Genomic DNA, 26,485 nt, shown 5'->3' with positions numbered 1-26,485 from the left:
CCCTCCTCCTTAAGACCCTCTCCTCCGCAGAGAGACACGTGAAGCCCAATTGCATGGGTTCTACTTCACTGGTGAACTCGGTACCAGGAGGCATGGGAGGTGAGGGAGGCAAGGATGGGACTGCAAAGCTCAGAGCCAAATGTACAGGAGGCTTCCACAAGCGCGCCTTAAAGGAAGGTCTCTCGGAGTCTGGAGTCAATGAGAATAGCAAACGTGATCAACTTCTCCAGATCTGTAGGTATATCTTGGGCTGCTATCTCATCTTTGATGTTATCTGAGAGATCATGAGACAGGCACGAGGGTTTGTTCCAGGCGACCTCTGATGCCAGAGTATGGAATTTAATGGCGTAATCGGCAACCATTCTTGTACTCTGATGGACATGAGGCTCTTGGCATCAGAAGTGGAGCGCGCGGTAACGTCAAATACCCTTTTAAAGGATGCCGCAAACTCAGGGTAACTCAGGACAATGGGTCCTTGCATCTCCCATAGAGGGTTTGCTCAGGCCAAGGCTCTATCAGAAAGCAAAGAAATCATGAAGCCTACTTTGCTTCTGTCTGTGGGGAACACCTGGGGCAGCATATCAAAGTATATCCCAACCTGGTTGAGAAACCCTCTGCATTGAACTGAATCACCCCCAAATCGCTGGAGAAGCGGAGCTGAACCAGACATACCTCTTACAGAGGTAATATTCGAGGCGGTTGCCTGCACAGAGACCAGAGCAGTAGCAGGGACGGCCCGCAACACAGGTTGTACTGGAACAGCCACAGTGGGAGACTCCAGGTGAGCAGTGCGAATCAGGAGTGTCTGTAATGCCATGGCAAACTGATCCATGCAGTAGTCCTGCTCATTCAATCTGGAAAAAATATTACCACTAGGTGGATTGCCTGCATCTTCTGAATTCATGGCCTTTGCCTACTGTCAGGAACCATGAATCAGATGACAGAAAATGCAGTAAAAATCACACTATTTGATATAATGGTAAAAATGGTACAAATCAGTAAATGTAGTCAAAACATTAGCCAGGGTACGGTAGTCAAAGCGGGTAGTCAGAACAAGCCAGTAAATCAGCATACCTCCCAACTTTTTGAGATGGGAATGATGGACACCTATCAACAAAAGTATGCAGGCATAGGACACACCCCTTGCCACACCCCCTTAAAGGAGAATTGTACCAAAAAAAAAAAAAAAAACAAGATTTGTTAAACTCACAAATGCTTTTTTTTACCACTACTATCCCTTTATATTGGCTTTTGGAATTTACAAATGCAACAATTTAGAAATCAGATGAAAGGGTTAGTGCTGGAAAACACTTTTTGATAGATAAAAAGTGCATTTTATATACAACTATATAGATCAGACCAAAATGAGGAGGAATGAGGGACAAATGAGGAGGAATGAGGGACAGAGGGACATTGCTCCAAATCAGGGACAGTTGGGAGCTATGATTCAGGAAACCAGAGATAAGCATAGCCGGAGGCAGCAGACAGGATCAGGAACCAGAAGGGGCGTCAGCCAGGCAAGTCTTCAACAGGAACACAGCAGAGAGTCTCCAGATATGTTTGACCAAGGCGAAGGCACGGAAGGAGTGAACCAGACAGTTTAAATAGCCAGAAGCCTCTGTGGATGAGCCCAGCCCTGACAAGGAGGCAGAAAAAAACAGTAAATGATTTCATGAAAAATAGATTGCAGGGCCATTACCTAATGAATGTGTATATATATATATTTTTTTTAGGGGGAATAAAGATATTGTTTAGTGTAACTCTGAGGCAATACAATGTTCCATTCCCTCTTTTCTGTTTTTGCTGACTTTCTGTGTCAGACAGTCTCCATGATTAAAGGAGTTGTAAAGGTAAAAATTTTTTCACCTTAATGCATTCTATGCATTAAGGTGAAAAAACTTCTGACAGTACCGCCGCCCCCAGCCCCCCCGTTTTACTTACCTGACGCCTCGAAAGTCAGCTTCTCGTTCCCGACATCTATTCCTCCGCTCACCCTGGCCGCTGATTGGCTACAGTGGATGGATTGGAAGCAGCGCAGCCATTGGCTCGCGCTGCTGTCAATCACATCCAATGACGCGGCGCGCTGGGGGGCGGGGCCGAGTGATACAGTGAGCGGCTATAGCCGCCGGCTGTATCACGGGAGCGCGCCCGCAATAACTAACCACCATGCGAGGGAGCTCGCATTAAGGTGGTTAATGCTTGCGGGGAGGAGCTGAAACAGCCGCCCAGGGACCCCAGAGGACCAGGTTCGGGGCCACTCTGTGCAGAACGAGCTGCACAGTGAAGGTAAGTATAACATGTTTGTTATTTAAAAAAAAAAAAAAATGTACCTTTACAACCCCTTTAAGGCCGCGTTCACACTACGAGACGTTTCTTGGGGCCACAGTTCCTCTGAGCTCCACAAGATGGGGATCTCCTGTAAACAGAGACAGAGTCTCTATGATACCCACAAACAGGAAGTGATGTCAGGTACAGACAGGAAGTTCCGGGTGAGAGGTGAGTCGGGAGGAAGTGGAGAGGAGACATTGCTGGAACTTGGCAGGAGAGGAGGTAATAAGATCTTATTTTATATTTTCACCCAGTAACCCCCCCCCCCGGTCATGTTTCGTCCTCTTCCTCCATAGTCACTGTGACGTCTTTTATCTCCAGCAGATGATGATATTCACATATATAGTGTGGGAACCTAGATTAACCCCTTCAGGTTCAGAACATTCCCCCACTTACTGGGCCGGAACATTCTCTTCACGTTTTAGATGTGTCACCTTTCCCACCAATCACCTTCTCCCCTCATCAGTCTATACTAACGGATTATATGACTTATATTAGTGGCGGGGGATGGGAGGTTTATTTGGATGTAAAAGGACTCGTCTTCGGTTTTCTTTGCCGGGAGATTCAAAATTAGGTAGAAATAAGCAGCTCAACTAGAGTGGCCACCTCACCCCTTTAAACCTGAACACGTAGGAATTACACGGGTTCTGAGGCTAATTTAATGCAGGTAAGGCACCAAGTGAGTTTAATTACCACCTTAATCAGCCACAGAACCCGTGTAATTCATATGTGTTCAGGTTTAAAGGGATGAGGTGGCAACCCTAAGCTCAACACAAAACAGGCTTTACATAGAAAATGATCTGGCCGGCAGGGACGACGTACTGCTGGGGGGGGGCGCAGTTCGCACCAGGTAACGGCACTCTGGAGGTGCTGGCCAGTTGCCCATATCGCTCTTTGTGTTGTAGTAAGACGGGCTGAAGTGACAGTAGGTCTTGCGTTATAGGCAGTGCAGCACAGCATCTGTCTGGCAGAAAGTGGCAGTTGAGATCCAAGAGGAGGCTCCTCCTCACTCCAGCGCAGGACATTCCTCACTCTGAACTGTCACTTATCAACACGGAGATCTGCACTAAGGGAGGTCTGTACTGAGGAACTAGACCTGGAGAGAGGGGGTGTCTGTACTGGGGGGTTAGACCTGGAGAGAGGGGGTGTCTGTACTGGGGGGTTAGACCTGGAGAGAGGGGGTGTCTGTACTGGAGGGTAAGACCTGGAGAGAGGAGATGTCTGTACTGAGGGGCTAGACCTGGAGAGAGGAGGTGTCTGTACTGAGGGGCTAGACCTGGAGAGAGGGGGTGTCTGTACTAGAGAGTTAGACCTGGAGAGAGGGGGTGTCTGTACTGGGGGGTTAGACCTGGAGAGAGGGGGTGTCTGTACTGGGGGGGTTAGACCTGGAGAGAGGGGGTGTCTGTACTGGGGGGGTTAGACCTGGAGAGAGGGGGTGTCTGTACTGGGGGGTTAGACCTGGAGAGAGGGGGTGTCTGTACTGGGGGGTTAGACCTGGAGAGAGGGGGTGTCTGTACTGGAGGGTAAGACCTGGAGAGAGGAGGTGTCTGTACTGAGGGGCTAGACCTGGAGAGAGGAGGTGTCTGTACTGGTGGGTAAGACCTGGAGAGAGGAGGTGTCTGTACTGAGGGGCTAGACCTGGAGAGAGGAGGTGTCTGTACTGAAGAGTTAGACCTGGAGAGAGGGGGTGTCTGTACTGGGGGGTTTGACCTGGAGAGAGGAGGTGTCTGTACTGGAGAGTTAGACCTGGAGAGAGGGGGTGTCTGTACTGGGGGGTTTGACCTGGAGAGAGGGGGTGTCTGTACTGGAGGGTAAGACCTGGAGAGAGGAGGTGTCTGTACTGAGGGGCTAGACCTGGAGAGAGGAGGTGTCTGTACTGGTTGGCTAGACCTGGAGAGAGGAGGTGTCTGTACTGAGGGGCTAGACCTGGAGAGAGGAGGTGTCTGTACTGAGGGGCTAGACCTGGAGAGAGGAGGTGTCTGTACTGGTTGGCTAGACCTGGAGAGAGGAGGTGTCTGTACTGAGGGGCTAGACCTGGAGAGAGGAGGTGTCTGTACTGGGGGGTTAGACCTGGAGAGAGGGGGTGTCTGTACTGGGGGGTTAGACCTGGAGAGAGGGGGTGTCTGTACTGGGGGGTTAGACCTGGAGAGAGGAGGTGTCTGTACTGAGGGGCTAGACCTGGACAGAGGAGGTGTCTGTACTGGGGGGTTAGACCTGGAGAGAGGGGGTGTCTGTACTGGAGGGTAAGACCTGGAGAGAGGAGATGTCTGTACTGAGGGGCTAGACCTGGAGAGAGGAGGTGTCTGTACTGAGGGGCTAGACCTGGAGAGAGGGGGTGTCTGTACTAGAGAGTTAGACCTGGAGAGAGGGGGTGTCTGTACTGGGGGGTTAGACCTGGAGAGAGGGGGTGTCTGTACTGGGGGGGTTAGACCTGGAGAGAGGGGGTGTCTGTACTGGGGGGGTTAGACCTGGAGAGAGGGGGTGTCTGTACTGGGGGGTTAGACCTGGAGAGAGGGGGTGTCTGTACTGGGGGGTTAGACCTGGAGAGAGGGGGTGTCTGTACTGGAGGGTAAGACCTGGAGAGAGGAGGTGTCTGTACTGAGGGGCTAGACCTGGAGAGAGGAGGTGTCTGTACTGGTGGGTAAGACCTGGAGAGAGGAGGTGTCTGTACTGAGGGGCTAGACCTGGAGAGAGGAGGTGTCTGTACTGAAGAGTTAGACCTGGAGAGAGGAGGTGTCTGTACTGAGGGGCTAGACCTGGAGAGAGGAGGTGTCTGTACTGAAGAGTTAGACCTGGAGAGAGGGGGTGTCTGTACTGGGGGGTTTGACCTGGAGAGAGGAGGTGTCTGTACTGGAGAGTTAGACCTGGAGAGAGGGGGTGTCTGTACTGGGGGGTTTGACCTGGAGAGAGGGGGTGTCTGTACTGGAGGGTAAGACCTGGAGAGAGGAGGTGTCTGTACTGAGGGGCTAGACCTGGAGAGAGGAGGTGTCTGTACTGGTTGGCTAGACCTGGAGAGAGGAGGTGTCTGTACTGAGGGGCTAGACCTGGAGAGAGGAGGTGTCTGTACTGAGGGGCTAGACCTGGAGAGAGGAGGTGTCTGTACTGGTTGGCTAGACCTGGAGAGAGGAGGTGTCTGTACTGAGGGGCTAGACCTGGAGAGAGGAGGTGTCTGTACTGGGGGGTTAGACCTGGAGAGAGGAGGTGTCTGTACTGAGGGGCTAGACCTGGAGAGAGGAGGTGTCTGTACTGGGGGGTTAGACCTGGAGAGAGGGGGTGTCTGTACTGGGGGGTTAGACCTGGAGAGAGGGGGTGTCTGTACTGGGGGGTTAGACCTGGAGAGAGGGGGTGTCTGTACTGAGGGGCTAGACCTGGAGAGAGGAGGTGTCTGTACTGAGGGGCTAGACCTGGACAGAGGAGGTGTCTGTACTGGGGGGTTAGACCTGGAGAGAGGAGGTGTCTGTACTAGAGAGTTAGACCTGGAGAGAGGAGGTGTCTGTACTGGAGAGTTAGACCTGGAGAGAGGGGGTGTCTGTACTGGGGGGTTAGACCTGGAGAGAGGGGGTGTCTGTACTGGGGGGGTTAAACCTGGAGAGAGGGGGTGTCTGTACTGGAGGGTAAGACCTGGAGAGAGGGGGTGTCTGTACTGAGGAATTATGCCGGGAGGGGTCTGTCTGTACTGGAGGATATCTGTATTATGAGGTGTCTGTACTGAGGGGTTAGATTTGGAGAGAGGGGGTGTCTTTACTAGAGAGTGCCCATATTATGAGGTGTCTGTACTGAGGGTTTGAGTAAAGGGGCGGGTCCGTACTTAGAAATGAGGGGATAGGCTATGATGGGAGACAGTATTGAGGTTCTATACCGAAGGGATAGGCTGGGTGGGAAAACTGTACTGGGGGGTCTGTATTGAAGTAGGCTGGGAGGGGTTTCTGTACTGGGGCGTCTCTACTGAGAGGATAGGCTGGGAGGGGGTGTCTGTACTGGAGGGTATCTGTATTATGAGGTGTCTGTACTGAGGGGTTTGACTTATACATAGTTACATAGTAGATGAGGTTGAAAAAAGACACGAGTCCATCAAGTCCAAGCTAAGTGTGATTATATGTCAGTATTACATTGTATATCCCTGTATGTTGTGGTCATTCAGGTGCTTATCTAATTGCAATAGGCTTGGAGAGAGGGGGTGTCTGTACTGTGGAACTATGCTGGGAGGGGGTGTCTGTACTGAGGGGTTAGACCTGGAGAGAGGGGATGTCTGTACTGGAGAGTGCCCATGTTATGAGGTGTCTGTACTGAGGAGATAGGTAAGAGGGCGGGTCTGTACTTGGAAATCTGTACTGAGGGGAATCATGTTGGGGGGGGGGGGGTCTGTCTGTACTGGAGGCTGTCCGTATTATGAGGTTGTGTACTGAGGGGATAGGTAAGAGGGTGGGTCTGTACTTGGAATTCTGTACTGAGGGGAATTATGTTGGGGGGGGGGGTCTGTCTGTACTGGAGGCTTTCCGTATTATGAGGTTGTGTACTGAGGGGATAGGTAAGAGGGTGGGTCTGTACTTGGAATTCTGTACTGAGGGGAATTATGTTGGGGGGGGGGGGTCTGTCTGTACTGGAGGCTGTCCGTATTATGAGGTTGTGTACTGAGGGGATAGGTAAGAGGGTGGGTCTGTACTTGGAATTCTGTACTGAGGTGAACTCTACTGGGGGGTCTGTCTGTACTGGAGGCTTTCCGTATTACGAGGTGTGTGTACTGATAGGATAGGTGGAATGGCGGGTCTGTACTTGGAAACCTGTATTAAGGGGCTGGGCTGGGAGGGGGGAATGTACTGGGGGGACTGTACTGAGGGGTAGGTTGGGTGGGAAAACTGTATTGGGGGGGTCCATAATGAGGGGATAGGCTGGGAGGGGGTTCTGTACTGGAGGGTCTGTACTAGAGCTGCACGATTAATCGTTAAAAAAATCGCAATCTCGATTCAAACCCCCCCTCACAATATTAATCCGGCATTTCCATGATTCATGTAACAAGTGCAGAGCAGTTCTGCTCACAGCTGTCAAAAAAAAAAAAAAAAAAAAGCAGCCGGAAATATTTATCAACAACATTTCTCAGAAAGAGAGAAAAAAAGAAACATTGTATCCTTCTGTTCTTTTAGAGATCAAAAGGATGAACTTCAGTCTACAAATAAGGGCAGTTTAACCACTTAAAGACCTAAACCTTTTTCTGACATTTATTGCTTACAAATTAAAATCAGTATATATATATATATTTGTTTTTTGGTAGAGACCCTAGTGAATAAAATGGCGACTGTTGCAATATTTTATGTCACACTTGTCCAGTGGAACCTTGGATTACGAGCATAATCCGTTCCAGGAGAATGCTTATAATCCAAAGTACTCGCATATCAAAGCGAGTTTCCCCATAGAAGTCAATGGAAAGGAAGTTAATTAGTTCTATAACAAATAGGTATCCTTAATGCTCACGCCCTCTGCACGAGGAACACCTCCACCGTGCCAATGTCACCCCAATAAACTTCAAAAATACTAAATAAATAATATACCAGTGACAGTGATTAAATTAAAATAAACTAGTGAACACAGAAAATGTAGAGCTGCCCCCTTAAAATCACAATATGAATCAATAGTTAATTTAATCCTAAATATCGGTTAAAAAAACAAAATTGGTGAACCGACACATAGGGTAAATTAGAAGGCGCTCAAAAAAACAGTCCAGGTATACCTTGCAGTGTACAATATTGGTGACAATCTCTATTGGTCAATAAGTTCCCTGGGGGTGTATTCTGCAGCGTACAATAGTGGTGATACCCTCTATTAGTGAATCAATCACCTAAGTGTAGCACGCCTCTGTTATTCAATAGGTTAACTGGGTGTAAACAATAAAGGTAGACTTTGCAGTGTACAATAGTGGTGACACCCTCTATTAGTGAAAAATCACCTAAGTGTAGCACACTGAATTAATCAGTGGACCACAAAAGTATATAACCCTGTAAACATAAAATAAAACTTTCAAATGTGTAGTGTGACCATATGAATTAATACACACATATAAAAGTGACAGCAACTAGAAAAATGGACACGTGCAAATATTTCAATTCATGCTGCAAAAGTTAAAAACTCCATATACAGTCCATGAATGAAAACAGCCTCCAAACAGGCTGCAAGTGATAAAAAATAGTGACGATGAAATATAAATCAAATGTCCCATGTCAGGATTTAAAAAAAATAATTGCTCGTATTGCGAAATGCTCGTTAACCGCGTTACCCGCAATCCGAGATTCCACTGTATTTGTGCAGCGGTCTTTCAAACGCAATTTTGTTTAGGAAAAAATACACTTCAAAGAATTAAAAAAAAAAAAACTATACAGTAGAGTTAGCCCAATTTTTTGGTATGATGTGAAATATGATGTTACGTCCTTGGGGATGATTTTTACTGGCAGGAGGGGGGATTTCTTGGTTGTATTCTGTATTACGCAGTCTTGAGAGTGTAGCTACAACTACTGTGGCATATACTGTGTGTGCTGTGTATACAGTATAAAAGGCCATGGTTTTTATTTAACCATGGCCTTTTAAGCCCCTCCCATTGTAAGCACAGTTTGGCCACACCCACCATTTGGCTTTATTCCTATAGTTATTTCATGTGTGTGTATTATCCCCCATACATCTCCATCCTAATATTGTACAACCAGTACAGCCCAGACCATTCTCTGTTATCAATTATTGGTTGACAGGAAACCCACACAGATCACATGACCAATGAGGATGGAGGACAACCAGAGTCACATGACTGAGAAGATACTAAACTTCACCCTGGAGATCATCTACCTGCTGACCGGAGAGGTGAGGAGGATTCTGGGAGGTCACATGACATCACTCTTATCTCTATTAATAAAACAAAGACCTGACCGGAGAGGTGAGGAGGATTCTGGGAGGTCACATGACATCACTCTTTTATCTCTATTAATAAAACACAGACCTGACTGGAGAGGTGAGGAGGATTCTGGGAGGTCACATGACATCACTCTTATCTCTATTAATAAAACACAGACCTGACCGGAGAGGTGAGGAGGATTCTGGGAGGTCACATGACATCACTCTTATCTCTATTAATAAAACACAGACCTGACCGGAGAGGTGAGGAGGATTCTGGGAGGTCACATGACATCACTCTTATCTCTATTAATAAAACACAGACCTGACTGGAGAGGTGAGGAGGATTCTGGGAGGTCACATGACATCACTCTTATCTCTATTAATAAAACACAGACCTGACCGGAGAGGTGAGGAGGATTCTGGGAGGTCACATGACATCACTCTTATCTCTATTAATAAAACACAGACCTGACCAGAGAGGTGAGGAGGATTCTGGGAATCTAACATGATATTCCTATTGGTTCTCCAATACAGAGATTTCCTCTTCTGAAGTCGGGTGATCATATGACCATCACAGTGCCTCCATGTGACTCCCTAAAACCTGAGAGACACAACATGCAGAAGATTCTAGAAGTCACCAAGAAGATGATGGAGCTGCTGACAGGAGAGGTGAGCGGTGCTGGGAATTCTGGGACATTATCCAGTAACAGACAATGGATGTGTCTGGATGGTGACATCATCATGGAGAATGGATCCAGTAATGGGAACCCACCAGAGAGATGTCCTCGTCCTCTGTATTCCCGGGATTCCACACAGGAAGGTCACACCATCCCTCACCATCATCAGGTTGATGAGGAACTATTATTGGTAGTTATGTTTTATACACAAAAATGTTTGTTACAATAAATGTTGTTTTATATATTTAGAGTGGAAACCTCGGGGATTATAATATTGTTGTTAAAGAAGAGTATAAAGAGGAGGATGAGGAGTATGGAGTGATGAAGGAGCTCTCTGAAGGACACAAGGACATTATGATGGAGCCACCTAATAAGAGAAACCCACCAGAGAGATGTCCCCGTCCTCTGGATTCCACACAGGAAGATCACACCAGCCCTCATCATGATCAGGTAGGTGGAGTTGAGGGTCGGGAACATAAAGTGATTGAACACTCTGACATGTGGAGATGATGTGTGGACTCTACAAGATGATATTTTCTATGTGATCTCACATCATAAATACTTCTATGTTACAGATGTTATTTTCTGCCATTCTGTTGGTTTAGGGTGAAGATCTGATTAAAATAAAAGTTGAGAGTGAAGCAGAGGAGACGGATGTGGAGGAGGCTGAAATGGGAACGTTCGAAGAGGACACTTCTACAGAGATCAGCACAGGTGACCCATAATATATTCTTCTCTTATCTCTGCTCTGTTACTGCACACTGATTGGTCCAGAGTAGGGAGGGAGCTGAGTGATATCAACCAATAATAGGTTGATAATAGTCCCCTCCCTGTACTGATACCCGTCCTGGGGTTCAGCTGGCAGTATTAGGTTGTGTGTCACTCCTAGTTACAGTAGCACAGATATGATAACACAGATTGAGCCTTTCTTAGGTTGGTTCCTCTTCTTCCAGTAGACTTATAGCTAAATGTTACCATAAAACTCTATTACCAGTCTTGTTGGGATGATAAGTAAGGAGTAACATAAAACTGAAACACTTAACTTTCCAGAAAGAAAATACTGCTGTCCTCTCCCTCCAGTGCTGCCTATCACCAGAAGCCTAGGCCTATGGTCACATGTTCTGTGGTAAAGGGTCTTCAAGTCAAAACTTTGACCCTCTTGTTTATCAGAGGTCACATGACCCAGTGCCTAGGCTTGTGGTTGTGTAAAGAGCATGGACCTCCCAGTCCCCATTGGTTCCTGCTCTTCTGACAAGGCTGTGTAAATGTAGAAGTGATCTGGGAGGAGGACCAAAGGACCTTTGACTGAAGAGGGGGGAGAGTCCCAGCTGGTTGGGACATCCACAGAGAACATCTGCTCACTCATATCTACCTGATCCAGATGGAATCTTGATGGAAGTGAACTAACCCTCTCATATCTATTGATGATGTTTTAATATCATTCCAGGACACGCCATGGGGAATTTCTCTAACAATCGTCTCACTTTATCTCCAGGTTGTAAAATGGAAGATGAGGACATCACAGGAGATTGTGGAGGAGAAAAGACAATGAGCTCCACTATGGATGGTGCCAGAATTCCGAGGGAGAAGACATTTCCAAGGCCTGAATGGGGGGAAAGTTTTAGCTCGGAATCAAATCTAAATCGGCCTCAGAGTTATGACACGGGGGAGGAGCTTTATTCTTGCTATGAGTGCGGGAAATGTTTCCTCCATAAATCAGAACTGGACATGCATTATGGTTTTCACATGGAGGAGAATCTGTATTCCTGTCCTGAGTTTTGGAACTCGGGACAGGAACACACAAACGCCCCCCCGCAAAAGTCCCCTCTTTCCGTACATCAGAGTTTACACACAGAAGAGAAGCCGTATTCCTGCTCTGAGTGCGGAAAATGTTTTTTACGGAAATCGGACCTTCGCGTGCATGAAAGAACTCACACGGGGGAGAAACCTTACTCCTGCCCTGAGTGCGGGAAATGTTTTACACAGAAATCCAGTTTTTCCAAACATCAGGTTTTGCATACGGGCGAGAAGCTGTATTCCTGTTCCGAGTGCGGGAAACGTTTTTCGCTGAAGGCCCATCTTTCCAGACACCAGAAATCGCACACTGGCGAGAAGCCGTATCCCTGCTCCGAGTGCGGGAAATGTTACCCGTGTAAATCGGACCTGCTTGTGCATCAGAGATCCCACACCGGCGAGAAGCCGTATTCCTGTCCCGTGTGCGGGAAATGCTTTTCCCAGAGTTCCAGCTTTTCCAATCATCAGATAATGCACTCGGATGAGAAGTTGTATTCCTGCCCTGAGTGCGGGAAATGTTTTTCTCGGAAGGCCCATCTCTCCAGGCATCAGAGATCGCACACGGGCGAGAAGCCGTATGCCTGCCTCGAGTGCGGAAGATGTTTTTCACAGAAGGTCTGTCTTACCAGACACCAGAGATCGCACACGGGGGAAAGGCCGTATTCCTGCCCTGAGTGCGGAAAAACGTTTTCACTGGAGACCTGTCTTGCCAAACATCGGAGAACGCACATGGGCAAGAACCTGCAGGCCTGACCCGAGTGCGGGAAATGTTACATGCAGAAATGAAAAATAAATAGGGGAGCGCTTATCCAAGGAATGGCAAACAGTCATTAGTGGTCAAGTGGCTGAAGACCACATGGACTCACAGTAGTCATGCCAGTCATAGAGCCAGAGATGGTAGATGGATGGCTGTCCCACCTTAGAAGCTGTCTGGGGGAAGGGACGGGCACATCAAGAGACAAGAGAACCAGCTGGAATCCCTCCAGAGTGTAGATGTAGAAATCGTGGCCAGATTGCAGGTTGAACCCCATCCTCAGGTTCTCCGCCAAAACATGTGGTTTTACGCGGCTCAAGCTCCGGCACCGCTTCACACTCCTGATTCCCTCTCCTCTCCCTCTGTTCCTGGGGTCACATGACCCTCTGTGGTCTGCTGGAACCTGCCTGTGGTTGGAGTGTCTGAAGTGGCCAGGGAGCCAGGTAAGAGCTCCCTGGCCACTTCATAGAGCCAGAGATGGTAGATGGATGGCTGTCCCACCTTAGAAGCTGTCTGGGGGAAGGGACAGGCACACCAAGAGACAAGAGAGCCAGCTGGAATCCTTCCAGAGTGTAGATGTAGAAATCGTGGCCAGATCTCCAGGCAGCGTCATGAGGAGGGAGATTTAGCAAGAGCCCCGAGGTTTCAGACCACAGGACACCTAGGGAGATGAAGGAAGGAGCCGGCACAGTAACCAGAGGAATCCGGGAGAGGGTAGGTGCTGGAGAGGTTACCAGAGGACCGACAGAAGCAAACACAGCTTGACATTCGGGTGTCCGGACATCGGAGCTCCTTCCTGGAAAGCGGCATGTTTCGGGGGTTGAACCCCTTCCTCAGGTTGTACGCCGAAACGTGGTTTTACACCACTCAAGCTCCCGGAACCACTTCACATTCCTGATTCTCTCTCCTCCCCCTCTGTTTCTGGGGCCACATGACCATCTGTGGTCAGCTGGAACCTGCCAGTGGTTGGAGTGTCTGAAGTGGCCAGAGAGCCAGGTAGGAGCTCCCTGGCCACCTCATAGAGCCAGAGATGGTAGATGGATGGCTGTGCCACCTTAGAAGCTGTCTGGGGGAAGGGACAGGCACACCAAAATACAAGGGAGTCAGCTGGAATCCTTCCAGAGTGTAGATGTAGAAATCATGGCCAGATCTCCAGGCAGCGTCATGAGGAGGGAGATTTAGCAAGAGCCCCGAGTTTCCAGACAACAGGACGCCTAGGGAGAAGAAGGAAGGAGCAGGCGCAGTAACCAGAGGAATCTGGGAGAGGATAGGTGCTGGAGAGGTTACCAGAGGACCGACAGAAGCAAACACAGCTTGACTTCCGGTTGTCCGGACATCGGAGCTCCTTCCTGGAAAGCGGCATGTTTCGGGGGTTGAACCCCTTCCTCAGGTTGTACGCCGTAACATGTGGTTTTACACCGCTCAAGCTCCCGGAACCACTTCACATTCCTAATTCTCTCTCCTCCCCCTCTGTTCCTGGGGCCACATGACCATCTGTGGTCTGCTGGAACCTGCCAGTGGTTGGAGTGCCTGAAGTGGCCAGAGAGCCAGGTAGGAGCTCCCTGGCCACCTCATAGAGCCAGAGATGGTAGATGGATGGCTGTCCCACCTTAGAAGCTGTCTGGGGGAAGGGACAGGCACACCAAGAGACAAGAGAGCCAGCTGGAATCCTTCCAGAGTGTAGATGTAGAAATTGTGGCCAGATCTCAAGGCAGCGTCAGAGGAGGGAGATTTAGCAAGAGCCCCGAGGTTCCAGACCACAGGGCGCCTAGGGAGAAGAAGGAATGAGGCAGTACAGTAACCAGAGGAATCCGGGAGAGGATAGGTGCTGGAGAGGTTACCAGAGGACCGACAGAAGCAAACACAGCTTGACTTCCGGGTGTCCGGACATCGGAGCTCCTTCCTGGAAAATGACATGTTTCGGGGTTGAACCCCTTCCTCAGGTTGTACGCCGAAACATGTGGTTTTACGTCACTCGTGCTCCGGCACCACTTCACATTCCTGATCACATGGCCCTCTGTGGTCTGCTGGAACCTGCCCGTGGTTGGAGTGTCTGATGTGGCCAGGGAGAAGCTCCGGTGTCCGGACACCCAGAAGTCGAGCTGTGTTTGCTCCTGTCGGGTCCTCTGGTAACCTCTCCAGCACCTATCCTCTCCCGGATTCCTCTGGTTACTGTGCCGACTCCTTCCTTCTTCTCCCTTGGGTGCCCTGTGATCTGGAACCTTCGGGGCTCTTGCAGAGATTTACTCCCTTCTCTGATGTTGCCTGGAGATCTGGCCACGATCCCTGCATCTACACTCTGGAAGGATTCCATCTGGCACCCCAAAAAACAACAGATGACCCTCTGACAGGACTTTAAAGGGCAATGACTCCAAGAAAAATGTGTAATGGATAGATAAAAAGTTACAAATTTAATAATGCTAAATCGAAAAATAGACACAACTTTTGCTGTAACAGTTTACAAAATTACAATTGATATAACATGTTGTTCATAACAAGATAAAAAAACCCCACAAATTTTACATCACTCATGTATGAATGGACAGAGTGAAACTCAACGCGTTTCGAGGCTTCATCAGGAGCAAGTGGTATAAGTATTATATGATATCTACAATTCATAAAGAAAAACAAAAAGTAAAGAATAGATGCATACATATAATTGGAGAAAAGTTTTCCATCTGGCACCCCTGTCTCTTGGTGTGCCTGTCTCTTCCCCCAGACAGCTTCTAAGGTGGGACAGCCATCCATCTACCATCTCTGGCTCTATGTCTGGCACGACTACTGTGAGTCCATGTGGTCTTCGGGCACTTCCCATTACAGTGGAACCTTGGTTTACGAGTAACGCGTTTTTTTTTAAATTCTGACTCGGTTTGCGAGTGTTGTCTCGCAAAATGAGCAGAATTCAAGCTAATGGGGTGTGCAGTACCGCATTTGGCCAGAGGTGCCGGGGCGCCGGTGACACTCGGAACGGTTCGGAAATACTCGGAATCACTCAGAAATACTCAGTTCCCTAGTGTTTTCCGAGCCTTTCCGAGTTCAGCCGAGCTGTCCCCGAGTATTTCTCCGGCGCCCCCCCACCTCTGGCCACATGCAGTATTGCATGCAATAGAAGTCAATGCGGAACAAATTATCTTCATTTCCATTGACTTCAATGGGGAAACTCGCTTTGATATGCGAGTGCTTTGGATTACAAGCATTCTCCTGGAACAGATTATGCTCGTAATCCAAGGTTCCACTGTATTTTATTAATCGTTTTCATTGCCAATTGTACTTTTTGGATGTACAATATTTTTTATCCTTTCTTATCAATAAATTGGTTATGTTTTACATGGATTATATCCTCTATAATATGTTTGCCTTTCCTTGGATCAGCGCTCCCCTATTTTTTTATTTTATTTTTTTGTTTTTTTTTTTTACTTTTCACTGTGGCACCATTATTAGGCTTCTTCGGTTTTCATTTTTGTTTTTTTTTGCGCCTGGCTTTCTGTTTTATATTACACACAGAAATAAGACCTTGCAAGATCTCACTCAGGGAAGAAGTCGTATTACTGCTGAAATTTATTTTTCATGGAAATCCCTTCCCAACACACATCGGAGACCTTGTGAAACAAAGAAGAGAGAGCGCACCAGCCTTGCGCATTACCCAAGTTCTATCTTTAATGGATAAAAAGAAGTGTACTCGCAAACAAAATAACTTACATAGTTAGGTTGCAAAAAGACACAAGTCCATCTAGTTCAACCATATTAAAAATAAAATAAAAAAAAATATCATAAAATACCATATACCCAATCCTATACCCACAGTTGATCCAGAGGAAGGTGAAAAAACCCACCGAAAAGCAGGATCCAATTTGCTACAGCAGGGGAAAAAAATTCCTTCCCGATCCCAGAGAGGTTCCATGGTGGACACAAAGCAACCAGGTCACTGAGACTATTTCCAGCAAACCAGAGGACCTTTCAGATGGCTGACGCATTTCGAGGGGAGATCCCCGTGTTCCTCAGGATCTCCCCTCGAAACGTGTCTTGATCCTACCAAACATCAGAGAACCCAAACAACCCTTTGAGGTGAAGGTAAGGTCTTCTGTAGGAGCCATATTTTTTGCTGTACATCAGGGATCTCCCACTCGTTAGAAGCACAGTGTTCCCTGGCTCCATATGCTGTCTTTCCTCTCCACTCAAATCCCCCATTTGTCAGCAACCTCCGTTCTCGGCTCTCTGTGGAACTCCACTCAAGATCTTCCTTAGGCTTGTAAAGGAAATTTGTAAGTTCTGCAGGTTCGGCTCTGCTGGCTGAAAGTGGAAAATGTCAATATCGACAATATCAGATGTACCATTTCATATTTAGCTGATGAAATGTTAACATTTTTTTCTTTGGATGAAACAAATAAAGATTGCATTGTTCGATCCCTAAAATCGTGATATTCCTTCTAAGCGAATTGATAAATCTGCCTATGAAATGCTCTTTTCTTTTCCCACATTCCTTTTGATAAGTATTGAGCCTTACAAAAAAATGCTCTGGTCGTTGACCGATTCAGCCCCGGAAGATTTTGCCCCCTTAATGACCAAGCGCTTTTTCTGCGATTCGGCACTGCGTCCCTTTAGCTGACAATTGAGCGGTCGTGCGGCGTTGTACCCAAACAAAATTGACGTCCTTTTTTCCCCACAAATAGAACTTTCTTTTGGTGGTATTTGATCGCCTCTGCGTTTTTTTATTTTTTGCGCTATAAACAAAAAAAGAGCGACAATTTTGAAAAAAAAGCAATATTTTTTACTATAATAAATATCCCCAAAAAATATGTATAAAAAAAATAATTTCTTTCTCAGTTTAGGCCGATACGTATTCTTCTACATATTTTTGGTAAAAAAAATCGCAATAAGCGTATATTGACTGGTTGGCGCAAAAGTTATAGCGTTTACAAAATAGGGGATAGATTATGGCATTTTTATATATTTTTTTATTATTAAAGGAGGCGATCTGCGATTTTTATCGGGACTGCGACATTGCGGCGGACACATCGGACACTTTTGACACTATTTTGGGTCCATTGTTATTTATACAGCGATCAGTGCTATAAATAGCCAACGATTACAGTGTAAATGTCACTGGCAGGGAAGGGGTTAAACACTAGGGGGCGATCAAGGGGTTAAATGTGTTTTCTCAGCGTGTTCTAACTGTAGGGGGGATGGGCTACCTAGGACATGCAGAGATCACTGTTCCCGATGACAGGGTGCAGTAGATCCCTGTCATGTCACTAGGCAGGACAGGGAAATGCCTTGTTTACATAGGGATCTCCCTGTTCTGCCTCTCCTCGTCGTGATCGCGGGCCACCGGCAGACATTGAGTCTGTGGGATTCGCAGGCACGCTCCTGCGGCAGGCGGGCGCGCGCACCCGCTAGGCTGGGATTGCGTAGGTATGTGCGGGTACACCCGTGCCATTCTGCTGAAGTACATTGGCGTGTGGCGGTGGGGAAACAGTTAAGGGGGTAAAACCTTTCCGGGGCTGAAGTGGTTAAATGTTATGGCCGTGCCAAGCTGACCAGGAGCTCCCAGGATTCAATGCAAAACCGGAGATGACGTACAGCGCCGCGGCCCTGAACTCTTCCTGTCTACAGATCACACCACTGTCTGCTGCCTACCCTGACCTCTGCCTTTCTCTGGATTATGCTACTGCCTCCCCTCACCCCTGCTTCTCTGCAGATTATGCTGCTTCCTGCCTTCTATCCTGACCTCTTTCTGTCCATAGATTACACCATTGTCTGCTGCCTACCATGACTTCCTTTCTCTGGATTATGCTACTTCCTGCCATCTATTGACCTTTTTCTGTCTCTAGATTATGTTACTGCCTGCTGCCTACCCTAACCTCTGCTTCTCTCTAGATTATGCTGCTTCCTGCCTCCTATCCTAACCGCTTCCTGTCTATAGATCACACCACTGTCTGCTGCCTACCCTGACCTCTGCCTTTCTCTGGATTATGCTACTTCCTGACACCTATTGACCTTTTCCTGTATCCAGTTTATGTTACTGTCTGCTGCCTACCCTGACCTTTGCCTTTCTCTGGATTATGCTGCTGCCTCCCCTAACCCCTGCTTCTCTGTAGATTATGCTTCTTCCTGCCTTCTATCCTGACCTATTTCTGTCTATAGATTACACCACTGTCTGCTGCCTACCCTGACCTTTGCCTTTCTCTGGATTATGCTGCTGCCTCCCATAACCCCTGCTTCTCTGTAGATTATGCTGCTTCCTGCCTTCTATCCTGACCTATTTCTGTCTATAGATTACACCACTGTCTGCTGCCTACCCTGACCTTTGCCTTTCTCTGGATTATGCTGCTGCCTCCCATAACCCCTGCTTCTCTGTAGATTATGCTGCTTCCTGCCTTCTATCCTGACCTCTTCCTGTCTATAGATCACACCACTGTCTGCTGCCTACCCTGACTTCTGCCTTTCTCTAGATTATGCTACTTCCTGCCTTCTATTGACCTTTTCCTGTCTCCAGATTATGTTACTGCCTGCTGCCTACCCTAACCTCTGCTTCTCTCTAGATTATGCTGCTTCCTGCCTCCTATCCTAACCTCTTCCTGTCTATGGATTACACCGCTGTCTGCTGCCTACTATGCTACTTCCTGCCACCTATTGACCTTTTCCTGTATCCAGATTATGTTACTGTCTACTGCCTGCCCTGACCTCTGCCTTTCTCTGTACTGTGCTACCACCTGCTGCCTACCCTGACCTCTGTTTCTCTCTAGATTATGCCACATCCTGCCACCTATTAACCTTTTCCTGTCTCCAGATCATGTTACTGCCCGCTGCCCTTTCCCTGGCCTCTGCCTTTCTCTAGATTATGATGCTTTCTGACACCTCTCCTGACCTCTTCCTGTTTATAGATTATGATTCTGTCTGCTGCCTGCCAGTATTAATTATGATTTCGAAATCCAATTAAGTTTTAGTCGTACTTTAGTCATCTGAATTGTTTTAGTCGTATTTTAGTTGGCTAAGATTGAATGGGTTTAGTTCAATTGTCATTATTTAAGCATTTTTCTAGAATTTCCAAACTCATTATATACTTCTAAGGTAAAAAAAAAAAATAAAAAGAATAAGAATAATAAGATGTTATTATTTCTAGTATTATGTCTGGTACACAGATTTAGCCGTTATGATGTATAACAAGTTCATTTTTACGTCAAATTTCGATTGCGTTTTAGTCATAGTCTTTTGCCCAAAATGCCATTTTAGTCATCTGAATTGTTTTAGTTGTTCTAGTAATTTAGTCAACTAAAATAGTGTTAATTTCGTCAATAAAAATGGACAGATCGCACCACGCCGCAAGCGATTCGCGATCTGGGAGGACGTCATATGAAGGATCGATGAAAGTCCCGCCCGGACGCCATTTTGCTATAGGCCAAACGGGAACTGGTTAATACTGCTGCCTGCCCTGACCTCTGCCTGTCCTTGGATTATGCTGCTGTCTGACACCCGTCCTGACCTCTGCCTGTCCCTGGATTATGCTGCTGTCCGACACCTGTCCTGATCTCTGCCTGTCCCTGGATTATGCTGCTGTCCGACACCTGTCCTGATCTCTGCCTGTCCCTGGATTATGCTGCTGTCAGACACCTGTCCTGACCTCTGCCTGCCTCAGGATTTAATTACTCTATACCAGGGGTCTCAAACTGGCAGCCCTCCAGCTGTTGCGAAACTACAAGTTCCATGAGGCATTGCAGGGCTGACAGTTACAAGCCACAGGTAGAGGCATGATGGGACTTGGAGTTTTACAACAGCTCGAGGGCCACCAGTTTGAGACCCACTGGTATAGAGTAATGAAATTCTGAGGCGGGCATAGGTCAGAAAAGGGGTTGGACAGCAGACAGGCAGAGGTCAGGACGGGTGTGGGACAGCAGCATAATCTAGGGACAGGCAGAGGTCAACACAGGTGTGGGACAGCAGCATAATCTAGGGACAGGCAGAGGTCAGGGCCGGTGTCGGACAGCAGCATAATCCAGGGACAGGCAGAGGTCAGGACGGGTGTCGGGCAGCAGCATAATCCAGGGACAGGCAGAGGTCAGGACGGGTGTCGGACAGCAGCATAATCCAGGGACAGGCAGAGGTCAGGACGGGTGTCGGACAGCAGCATAATCCAGGGACAGGCAGAGGTCAGGACGGGTGTCAGACAGCAGCATAATCCAGGTACAGGCAGAGGTCAGGACGGGTGTCGGACAGCAGCATAATCCAGGGACAGGCAGAGGTCAGGACGGGTGTCGGACAGCAGCATAATCCAGGGACAGGCAAAGATCAGGACGGGTGTCGGACAGCAGCATAATCCAGGGACAGGCAGAGGTCAGGACGGGTGTCGGACAGCAGCATAATCCAGGGACAGGCAGAGGTCAGGACGGGTGTCGGACAGCAGCATAATCCAGGGACAGGCAGAGGTCAGGACAGGTGTCAGACAGCAGCATAATCCAGGTACAGGCAGAGGTCAGGACGGGTGTCAGACAGCAGCATAATCCAGGGACAGGCAGAGGTCAGGACGGATGTCGGACAGCAGCATAATCCAGGGACAGGCAAAGGTCAGGACGGGTGTCGGACAGCAGCATAATCCAGGGATAGTAACAAAACACTGGCCACCGCCCACACCCATAACTGGCCTTCACAGTAAGGAGCACATGGAGGGCATATACATGTAAGACAAAGACAATTCCATAGCTCAACTCACCAACCAGTCTGCTGACCAACCAAATTAGCCTGTCTAACCGTCTGTTAAAAGCAGGGGTTTAGTTAGCACACATTTGCAAACGCATGTGAAAGCTGCAACAGACGGTTAGACAGGCTAATTTGGTTGGTCAGCAGACTGGTTGGTGAGTTGAGCTATGGAATTGTCTTTGTCTTACATGTATATGCCCTCCATGTGCTCCTTACTGTGAAGGCCAGTTATGGGTGTGGGCGGTGGCCAGTGTTTTGTTACTGTTCGTAAATGTGGGTCGGGGACACACTGGACACCTTTGCTGCCATTGTGCTCTTGCTGGGTGTCCAGTGTGCTCCTGTCCCTTTAAGGGGGCTAGGGCCGCCTCCAGGCTCACCTGTCTCACACCTATCCATTCAATGCATGTGCTTCCACTGTGGAGACACTTATACATTTAGTAGTGTTAGGACTGCAAGTAATACAGGGTGCCTTGACGAGGCCTTGCAGCTTTCACATGCGTTTGCAAATGTGTGCTAACTAAACCCCTGCTTTTAACAGACGGTTAGACAGGCTAATTTGGTTGGTCAGCAGACTGGTTGGTGAGTTGAGCTATGGAATTGTCTTTGTCTTACATAATCCAGGGACAGGCAGAGGTCAGGACGGCTGTCGGACAGCAGCATAATCCAGGGACAGGCAGAGGTCAGGGCAGGCAGCAGTACTAACCAGTTCCCGTTTGGCCTATAGCAAAATGATAACCGGGGCGGGACTTTCGTCGATCCGTCATATGACGTCCTCCCTGCTCTATACATACTTGCTGTACTGTCAGTCTACGCCTGACACTCCCAAGGATCCCTGGTGCTTTTGCCTATCCTTGCCTAGCCTTTTGCAACACTTGGCTACAGATTATAACATTGTGGCAGCATGCTGTTCTTAAGGGATCGGGAACTGTTATAGGTGAAGCTACTCTACTATGATCTCTGACCTCTGGTACTGGGGCGACATTGCCCACACCTTGATATATATACCTCATATATACTATATATCTCATGAGGAAGGCTGAGCTCTCCTCCGATCTTTATTTGGTCTTGCTAAACCTTTAACTTGCATAGCAGGGAGTCTTTGTTCATGACAAAAAAACAAAATAAGTGTAGCGCTAGGAAAAGGGGTCAGAAAATGGAGTCTATGGACTGACAGTTCAAAGTTCGTGTGTTAAAAGGAACATCCCTGGAGGGAATATGAAAAGTCCTCTGGAACAGATCACAACAAGGGTGTAAATCATCTGTGGAGGGAGCCCACACACCACCAATAGAAGTGAAAAGGCTTACCGGACTCGGTGGACCCAACAAGGCATATGCCAGGTAGGCTTAGGTGGTGCTGGACTGCAGTTGGCCCGGACGGGCAAAGTTGGTGGAGTGGCTACCACGTGGCTGTATTCCTCAAACGTAATCGGGCCCAAAGATATGGAGTACGGCACCCATAAATCGTATCCCTCAGATTCGCGTTGGAACCAGCAATATCAGCAGCAAAATGAAGGAAGAGAAGGAATGGCCAAATAGTGTAAATCCGTTTAATTGGAAATATATTAAAAGAAGTATACATTCACATGAAAAGATATCTAAAAACAGCGCTGTGAAGAAGTGGCGACAGTGGGGTCCTACCCGACGCGTTTCGTCTGCATAGACGACGTCCTAGCGCTACACTTATTTTGTTTTTTTTACATTGTTTACACTTGCTGGTTGTGTTAGCTGCTGTTTTATCCCCCTTTTTGGTAGCGCAGAATTATTGTGTATATAAGTCTTTGTTCATGAAACAGGAGATGTCCATCCATCCCAGACACCAGAGACTTCAATGTTCTGCCTGGCTTACTCTGCTAGAAGACCCTCTAGCAGTGTTGTCTATTCTGCCCTACTCTTAAGCCTCGTACACACGGTCGGACTTTCCGACGGGAAATGTGCCATGACAGGCTGCTGGTGGAAAATCCGTCCGTTTGTAGGCTCCATCGGACAATTGTTGTCGGATTTTCCACAGACAAATGTTGGATGGCAGGGTTTAAAATTTTCCGCGGACAAATGTCTGTTGTTGGATTTTCCGAGTGTGTGTACACAAGTCCGTCAGACAAAAAGTCCAAAGTACAAACACACATGCTCGGAAGCAAGGACGAGCCAGAAGCGGTTGGTCTTGTAAACTAGAGTTCGTAATGGAGAATTAACATTCGTGACGCAGCAAATTATGGAAATCTCGAAAAGCAGCGCACACTTCTCTTTTTCTTTAATGGGATAATAATGAAGCTGCTTTGCTGGTGATACTGATGGAGTTATTGAAAAAAAAATTTCAAAGGCTTTTTTTTTCTAGTGATATCAAGAATAATATTATTATGCTTGTTATTTTTGTATTTGTATTTTTTTTGGTGCAAGTTACCACAACACCATTATCCTGTAGTTTTTAAGATCAAAGATACAACTATGTTGGTGTCCCTTGTAATTTTACATTGTATTTTTTTAAATGTAACTGCCGACTCCCAAACTGTCATTTGAAGTAAAACACAGAGCCAAGTATTATTCTCCACAATTTTTTTATTGTGCATTAAAAAAAGAAAACAAGTAAAATTAAACATGCTATCTGCCAATAGAACTTAACCAGAAAGTGCATTCTATGCATCCAAAAATATAGAAAATATACCAAATCAAATTATTATTCAACCAAAAAATAAAATAAAAGCCTCATGCATGTGTCCTGCTTCTTAATATAGGGGGGTCAACAATGGCAAGAGTTGGTGAAAGTAGGGGTCCGTCATCCGGAGATAATTACAAAAATCATCCAGATTATTCTCCTGGAGCTCCCGCAGCAAAGGCATATGACAGAATTGGTCACGATTAATAAAGCAACCTATTTTTGGTCCAAGAAATCCTCCTCCTCCTGTTCCCGGACTGGACTTGGGTCAAAGCAATAACTCCAAGGCCAATAATAACACGTTATCTCCTCCGATTCTGCAACATGTCTGGCTGACGAACGGCCGTTCAGAAATAAACGGAAAAGTGCGAACCGAAAAGCGCGAAATAAAAAGTGCGAAATGAAAAGCGCGAAATGAAAAGTGCGAATCAACACTCACCAAACTTCTACTAACACGAAATTAGCAGAAGGAGCACACAGGGTGGCGCCTGACAATTGAACTTCCTCTTTTTCGGCTTGTAGTACGTCTAGAACAGTGATGGTGAACCTTGGTACCCTAGATGTTTTGGAACTACATTTCCCATGATGCTCAACTACACTGCAGCGAGCATGAGCACCATGGGAAATGTAGTTCCAAAACATCTGGGGTGCCAAGGTTCGCCATCACTGGTCTAGTACGTCACTACGTTCGTGTTTGTTGGCCGACAATTGTGTACCGTTTGTATGCAAGACAAAATCCAGGCACACGCCCTTTGGTCAAAAGTCAGAGGTTTTGTCTGCGGAAAATCCGATCGTGTGTACGAGGCTTTTTACGGCAGAAGATTTGAAGGAAGACGTCATGGTGAAAGAGGAGCTAGATATTACGCGTGGATGAAGAAAAGGGGCGATCAGACTACATGACAGAACCGACAATTTCAGACTGTCGCTAGCAGCTTCATTTGTTTGGAGAGAGCCACCTGCTGGTTGAAAGTGGAAAGTATGACAATTTAAGATGTAACATTTCATATTTATCTGAAAACAAAATGGAGATCTATGAATACTTTTTTTTTTGTATGAAGCAAATAAAGATGACATTTTTATACTCCTAAAATCATGATGTTCTTTGATTGATAAATCTGCCTATAGATTTGAGTTATCAAAAGTTCTTTTCTTTTCAATTAAAATACTGCAGAGGATAGAGCAGTAAACTTTGCTTAAAGCAGGGTATTATTAATCAGGGATAACAAGCCTAACCGCCGTATACCTGACTTATATTTTATCTATGCAGATAGGGAGTGAGTTCTAAAAAAATAAAAAGAGAGACCCCATTTGTTGAAATATTAAAGAGCTAGCTATCAATCAGTTGTTGTCATGCCTCCAGCATAAGGCTTTAAAATAGTTATTGTTGACTTTATTGTGAGCTTTACTTATTTGCAAAAATGCCATATCTTATGCTAATGCATAGATCTGTTTATTTGTGTTTGACCTTACCATGCATCTGTACCTCCCATGATTTTTTGGAGGAAGAAGCATCTAAAGCAGCCATTCACAATCAGAGATTTGTGGAACCCTAAGGTTCCTCAAGAGTTTGCTAGGGGTTCTTTGAGCTGTGGCTGATTGACCTCTCATTTGATCATTGATGGTGCCTGGATAGTTCTGGGCAGAGCCAGTGGCATGACACCAATTATATTCTTGGCTTTGTGGAAGGGTGGTGTTCTGACCACCATTTGCAAGAGGGGCACTCTTTCCTTACCACCAATGCAAGGGGAATTTTTTACCACTGACTTTGTTTATTCAGGGTTTCTCTGAGTCCTGAAGGGTTCCTCTGGTTTAGAAAGGTTAAGAAAGACTGATCTAGAGGTTCAGCCACCATGTTTCAGCATGTATGAAGAAAAATCACCTGTCATCCGTGTTTGACCCCACTATGCTTCTGTACCTCCAATGATTCTTCACTCGGAGGTATAAGCATCTAGAGCAGCCTTTCTCACCCAGGGTTCAGTGGAACCCTGGCGTTCCTCAAAAGTTTGCTAGGGGTTCCTTCAGCTGTCGCTGATTGACCTCCCATCTGAAGGTGCCCGAGTCCAGTGCCACTTGGCAAAGCCAGCAGTATGACACCAATGATCTTGGCTTTCTGGAAGGGTGGCATTATGACCGCCAATGTAAGTTGGGCAGTCTCCCCTGACCACTAATATAAAGGGAATTTTTCCCACTGACCCTCAATTACTTCATTTTTATCAGGGGTTCTCTGAGACCTGAATATTATTTCAAGGGTTCTTCTGGGGTAAAAAGGTTGAGAAAGGCTGATCTTGAGGTCCAGCTACCATGTTTCAGCATACGTGGAGGGAAATCACCTGTCTTTCTTCTTAATGGCAGCATTGCTGGTAAGATTTGGACTTCAGGGTAATGTGCAGCAGAAACAGAACGGTGAAACAGCAGCTATCAAACAAGGGTGATTCAGGATACTGACTATACAGAGAACTGCTATTCTATCAGAGAAGCTATTTGCCTATGGCAATGCAACAATCTTTATACAGTCAAACAGCTCCACAAGCCACATGTCACAGAGTCAGACATTTTCATACAAGACAAGGTCCCAAGTCTTCATTCCGTTGAAATCCTCATCGGCAAATAATGTCCAGAAAAAAGACTTGTCAAAGTGTGTGTGTTTGTGCTTAATTACTTTTCACCTTTTTTTGTGAATTAGTAGGGGTCCCTTCTTCTTGGAGGTTGATG

At 47.0% G+C, this 26,485-nt stretch overlaps 2 protein-coding genes and 1 pseudogene across 2 annotated transcripts in view; 2 read left to right on the top strand and 1 right to left on the bottom strand.

Moving 5' to 3' along the window:
* The window catches only part of LOC141104989 (uncharacterized), a 31,852-nt gene extending 15,010 nt beyond the window's left edge, over positions 1-16,842 (top strand). Inside the window, exon 9 of the mRNA XM_073594796.1 lies at positions 11,740-16,842. Coding sequence (XP_073450897.1) covers positions 11,740-12,428 — 689 coding nt within the window. The 3' untranslated portion in view covers positions 12,429-16,842. The remainder of the gene's footprint in view (positions 1-11,739) is intronic.
* LOC141104954 (gastrula zinc finger protein XlCGF53.1-like) overlaps positions 1-26,485 on the top strand; it is a 255,234-nt gene that overhangs the window by 40,363 nt on the left and 188,386 nt on the right. The gene's annotated exons all lie outside the window — the stretch shown is intronic.
* LOC141106799 (uncharacterized) overlaps positions 1-26,485 on the bottom strand; it is a 262,881-nt pseudogene that overhangs the window by 165,352 nt on the left and 71,044 nt on the right.

Source organism: Aquarana catesbeiana, linkage group LG08, assembly GCF_042186555.1.
Source record: "Aquarana catesbeiana isolate 2022-GZ linkage group LG08, ASM4218655v1, whole genome shotgun sequence".
Lineage (NCBI taxonomy): Eukaryota > Metazoa > Chordata > Amphibia > Anura > Ranidae > Aquarana > Aquarana catesbeiana.
The sequence above is the reverse complement of the archived record's forward strand: the minus strand, read 5'-3'. Positions and strand labels throughout refer to the sequence as shown.